This window comes from Asparagus officinalis, chromosome 6, assembly GCF_001876935.1.
Source record: "Asparagus officinalis chromosome 6, Aspof.V1, whole genome shotgun sequence".
NCBI classification, from domain to species: Eukaryota; Viridiplantae; Streptophyta; class Magnoliopsida; order Asparagales; family Asparagaceae; genus Asparagus; species Asparagus officinalis.
This window is the reverse complement of record NC_033799.1, coordinates 6,720,686-6,726,050: the sequence shown is the minus strand read 5'-3', so window position 1 is coordinate 6,726,050 and position 5,365 is coordinate 6,720,686. Positions and strand designations below refer to the sequence as shown.

Below are 5,365 nucleotides of genomic sequence, written 5' to 3'. Positions count from 1 at the left end.
AAGGTCCGCACGGCCAATTTCGTAGCGTTCATGCCGCCACTGTCAAATTGCAGCAAGCGACTGGAATTGCCAATAAAATATAGATTAATAATGTCTTTTATTATACGACTGACACTGCAGCATGAAACATGATAAGCAAAAGGAAATGCTAGAGGCACACCTCTAACCACACTCTTCTCTAGCTACAGTGCACTGGGCCCATATGAGAATTTTTTTAAAAATCCTCATGTGGGCCCAGTACACTATAGCGAGTAAGGAGTGTGGTTGGGAGTGTAACTGAGGCACCTCCTGCCAGCAATCCCTTTCCTTCTGCAGCAAGACCCATTCAAATTTTTTTTCCTCTCCCCTTACAAGGGTGTTTTTTGCCATAATTTTATGCACCAATTATGAAAAGCAGAAAAGGGAATCGCCGTGGCTCAAACCATCATTTGAAATTGATAATAAATACGATGTACTTTTTACCATCTACAAACACTTGGAAAAGAAAAGAGGAAAAAAAAAAACGACTACGCCTGTTTTACTGAAACTCCCAAACAAAAATGGCGCTCTCCCTTTTTCGCCATCTTTATATATACCTCTCCGCTCACTCCCCCGCTGTGCCTACTCCCCCTCCCCCCCCCAACCTCGAGCAATGGCCTCCTCCCCGCTCCTCTCTCTCCTCCCTCCTCCGCCGCGCCGCCATTTCTTTAGTCTCCTCCAACCAACCTACATTGTGTTCATGGACCCGACCGAAAGCCCTCGGTCTACTCGACCAACTCCCACTGGTACGACTCCCACCGTCGCTCCCTCTCCATCGACCCCGCCCGCCAGTCTCTACTCTACTCCCTCACGCCTTCTCCCCGCCTCCTCCCCCGCCACCTCCCCTCCTCCGTCCTCCCCTCCGTCCTCTCCGCATCCCCGACCCCTCTACTCCCTCCACACCACCGCTCCCCCACTTCCTCCACCTCCCCTCCTCCCCCTCCCCTCCCGTCCAACCCGTCCCGCGACTCATCGTCGGCGTCCTCGACACCGGCGTCTGGCCCAGCACCCCTCCTTCTCCGACGCCGGCCTCGGCCCCGTCCCTCCCAGGTGAAGGGCAGTGCGAGGCCGGCGTCGACTCCCCCTTCCCTCTGCAACAGGAAGCTCATCGGCGCCCGCAGCTTCGCCGGCTCGCGGCCAACGCGGCGGCTCCGCCAGGAGGGAGTTCGACTCCCCCCGCGACCTGGACGGCCACGGGACCCACACGGCTCGACTGCGGCCGGGGCGCCGGTGGCGGCGCCAGCCTGTTGCTACGCCAGGGGCGTCGCAAGGGAATGGCCCCGCGGCGAGGGTCGCGCCTACAAGGTCTGCTGGGAGGAGGGTGCTACGGCTCCGACATCCTCGCCGGGATCGACAGCGCCATCGCCGACGGCGTCGACGTCCTGTCGCTGTCCCTCGGCGGAGGGAACTCGCCCTTCTTCGCGACCCGATCGCCGTCGCCGCTTTCGCCGCGGCGCAGAGCGGCGTCTTCGTAGCTGCTCGGCGGGAACGCCGGCCCCGGCGGGTCCACGCTGACAACACCGCTCCGTGGATCGCCACCGTCGGAGCCGGAACCCTAGATCGGATTTCCCGCGTTCGCCGTCCTCGGGAACGCGCGGAAGTTCACCGGAGTCTCTCTCTACAGCGGGAGAGGAACGGGGAGATCGCTGATCCCGATCGTTTACGGCAGGGGCGCCACGATCGAACAACTCGAGCAACTGTGCCTGCCCCGGAACCCTAGATCCAAGTCGGCCAAGGGAAGATCGTGTTCTGCGACCGGGGGTCAACGCGCGGGTCGAGAAGGGTCTGGTCGTCAAGAGCGCCCGGCGGATCGGGATGATCCTGGCGAACAATGCGGCCGCTGGCGAGGAGCTGGTGGCGGACAGCCACCTGCTGCCGCGTGCGCGTGGGTTCAAAACGGGGAATAGGATCAGGGATTACGTGGTTCGAACCGGAAACGCGATGGGATGCTGAGGTTCGGGGGACCGTGCTTGACGTGAGGCCGTCGCCGGTGGTGGCGGCGTTCAGCTCGAGAGGGCCAATACGGTGTGCCGGAGATTCTTAAGCCGGATTTGATCGGGCCGGGGTGAACATCTTGGCTGGTTGGTCTGGTTCGATCGGACCGACCGGGGTGGCCAAGGACCGCAGGCGAACGCAGTTCAACATCATGTCAGGTAAAGGCCCCGACTAGCTATTCGTGACATTTTCCACTCTAGTTGTGCACTTACTGGTTGACGATCGTCAGCCTAATTTGCTTCGTGACATTTTCCACTCTAGTTTGGTGAATCTTGTTGAACGAAGGTAAGGTTGGGTTCAGGATTAGTCAAGATCATGTGATCATCCCCCGTCGTGTTAACCATGCTCTTGATGCATACCGATGAGAATTTGACACCGCGAGGAACCGAGAAAGAGCTTACCCAAATTCACATATTTGAGGAAGTGTTTTATAGCGAACTGAACTAACCATGAAGTCCAAGTAGCTAAACATTTATTTATTTCGTAGTTTACATAATTCATCCTTTTAGGCCAGGCTTTAGATTTTTGAACTGACATCATTATTGTGTTATTGTGTTGTGCTTAGGCGTTAATGGAATTAATTAATCCAGGAGGGTCTTTCGCGTTGAGCGTAGATTCATCACTTCAAGTAGGTTTTCGGAGTAGTTAAGAATAGAAAGTAGTCGGGGTGACATTAACAGTGCACCAACCATACATCAATGATCCTGAAATATATTCTGGTCCTATATCAGAAAGAGCTTATAAAAGTATGAGGTGGATGATTACTGTGTGATTGGGATCTGAAAATGTTTACTCTGCAACTTGTGATGTATATATGATTAGGAAGCGTGGGAACCGTGATGATATGCGCTAATATATATAAAGAGACAGAAATGATGCAGGTTCCTATTAGGGACTGTTTGTTTGCATAAGGGGGAAGGGGAAAACCTATCAAAAGTGTTAGTTTTAGCAGGCTTTTAACCCATTTCCGCCCTTAATGAAGATGAGCAAACCCTGGTGCCGAGTCCTCGCAGTAGTTCCTGACAACTTTGTTCGTTTACTTGTGTTTAGAAGATTGAATATAAATCTACCTCGGACTTTTCTGACTTCTGAGAATTTGTTATGTAATCTTCTGACTGGTAGTAAACAAACAAAATCATTATCATCAGATAACTATTAGTTTGTTATGATCTTGACAATATGCGCTACAACACGTATGAGGATGGGTTTAGTAGCTTTGTTGTTCGTTTTGCTTGGTGAGTACTAGTTAACTAGTTTTGTTGGAGAAAGTATGCGGTGGATCAAGCTCTAGTATTAATGGTGTATCAAAGAGATATCAATCTTTGATCATTAGACTTAGAAACTTATTCTAAAGATTGATATTTATTTGGTGCATCATTAATACTAGAGATCGTGTGCCCTAGGTACTTTATTAGTTCTGTTGTAGGAGAAAGTATGTGGTGGCTCAAGTCTATAGCGTTAATGGTGTATCAAAGAGATATCAATCTTTGATAATTCGACTTAGAGATTTATATGCCGATTTAAAGATTAATATCTATTTGATATATCATTAATGCTATAGACCGGATGCCCTAGGTATTTACTTCTGTTGGAAGTATTTCATAGAATTGAAAATGGGGTCAAAGGTTTTTAATGGGCGCGAACTAGCCATTGAAAATTGCATGTAACACTTAAATTGAACTAATTATCAAGTGAGTTAATTTCAAACTATCTCAGCACATGCCCTAGGTGCTTTATTAGTTCTGTTATAGGAGAAAGTATGTGGTGGTTCAAGTCTATAGCGTTAATGGTGTATCAAAAAGATCAATCTTTGATAATTCGACTTAAAGATTTATACGCCGATCTAAAGATTGATATCTATTTGATATATCATTAATGTTATAGATCGGATGACTTAGGTTTTTAGTTCTGTTATAAGTATTTCATAGAATTGAAAATGGGGTCAAAGGTGTTTAATGGGCGCGAACTAGCCATTGAAAATTGCATGTAACACTTAAATTTCACTAATTATCAAGTGAGTTAATTTCATACTTTCTCAGCACACGCCCTAGGTACTTTATTAGTTCTGTTGTAGGAGAAGTATGTGCTGTCCTAGGTACTTTATTAGTTCTGTTGTAGGAGAAAGTATGTGGTGGCTCAAGTCTATAGCGTTAATGGTGTATCAAAGATATATCAATCTTTGATAATTCGACTTAGAGATTTATACGCCGATCTAAAGATTGATATCTATTTGATATATCATTAATTTTATAGACCGAATGCCCTAGGTATTTACTTCCGTTATAAGTATTTCATAGAATTGAAAATGGGGTCAAAGGTTTTTAATGGGCGCAAACTAGCCATTGAAAATTGCATGTAACGCTTAAATTTCACTAATTATCAAGTGAGTTTAATTTCAAACTATCTCAGCACAAACTTAAACCTGGAGTGCGGGCTATAATTTCATCATAGTTGGAATTTTCTTTCAGTGCAAATAACAACTGTAACTCAAAATATACTTAAATTTTCTTATACATTAAACTCTGTCATATTTTTAATACCAGGTCCCCAGCTGTTTATATTTCAAAATGACCCCCCTCAAATCTTTTAAGTTGTTTTAGAGCTAAGTGAAATTTCGCCTGAATCTGATACTATGGCCTGGTTAAATATTGACATTTGCTGAGACTTTACCTTGATATCTTGCACTTTTTAACTCCTACAGTTTTCATTCTTTTCCCCCTTTAACGCCTGAATCTGATACTATGGCCTGGTTAAATATTGACAATTGCTGAGACTTTATCCTCTTCCTTTTCTTAGTTCACTCTCTTCTCATTTTTCTACTTCGATCACTGAAGTTAAACCGGTGTAATATATCCTAATGAAGAGTATTAAGTTAATTACCAGCCAGGTTAAGAATTATCACATAACTTGATGAAATTTCAATTGCGGGTATTATTTACTACACAACTTAAAGAATTTGAAGTGTAAACTAAAAACATGAAGATCTAAGGTTACAAAGTAAAAATATGATATAATATGAAAAGGGGGGGAAACATTGTGTTTTAGGTGATACAATATTAAGATGAATTCTGCATTATAAACGATTCGCATTTTGCTTCCTAGTCACTTTAACTATCAACTGCAATGTTTCTGCATCTATTTATTTTCTCTAGTTAATAAATTCCTGGTACCTCTTGCCTGGTTACTGAAAAGATATCAAATCCACTGCGTACAGGAACCTCAATGTCGTGTCCACACATCAGCGGACTCGCAGCCCTCCTCAAAGCCTCCCACCCCAACTGGAGCCCAGCAGCCATCAAGTCCGCCTTGATGACAACCTCCTACACCGTCGACAACACTGGCTCCCCCCTCC

At 46.0% G+C, this 5,365-nt stretch overlaps 1 protein-coding gene across 1 annotated transcript in view; it reads left to right on the top strand.

The window, feature by feature from the left end:
• The window catches only part of LOC109845679 (subtilisin-like protease SBT1.8), a 5,461-nt gene continuing 635 nt past the window's right edge, over nt 540-5,365 (top strand). Inside the window, 13 exon segments of the mRNA XM_020414948.1 lie at nt 540-1,096; nt 1,098-1,146; nt 1,148-1,223; nt 1,226-1,333; nt 1,336-1,434; nt 1,437-1,581; nt 1,583-1,700; nt 1,702-1,940; nt 1,942-2,043; nt 2,045-2,082; nt 2,085-2,171; nt 5,228-5,362; nt 5,365. The exon segment at nt 5,365 is cut by the window's right edge and continues 635 nt beyond it. Coding sequence (XP_020270537.1) covers nt 540-1,096; nt 1,098-1,146; nt 1,148-1,223; nt 1,226-1,333; nt 1,336-1,434; nt 1,437-1,581; nt 1,583-1,700; nt 1,702-1,940; nt 1,942-2,043; nt 2,045-2,082; nt 2,085-2,171; nt 5,228-5,362; nt 5,365 — 1,754 coding nt within the window.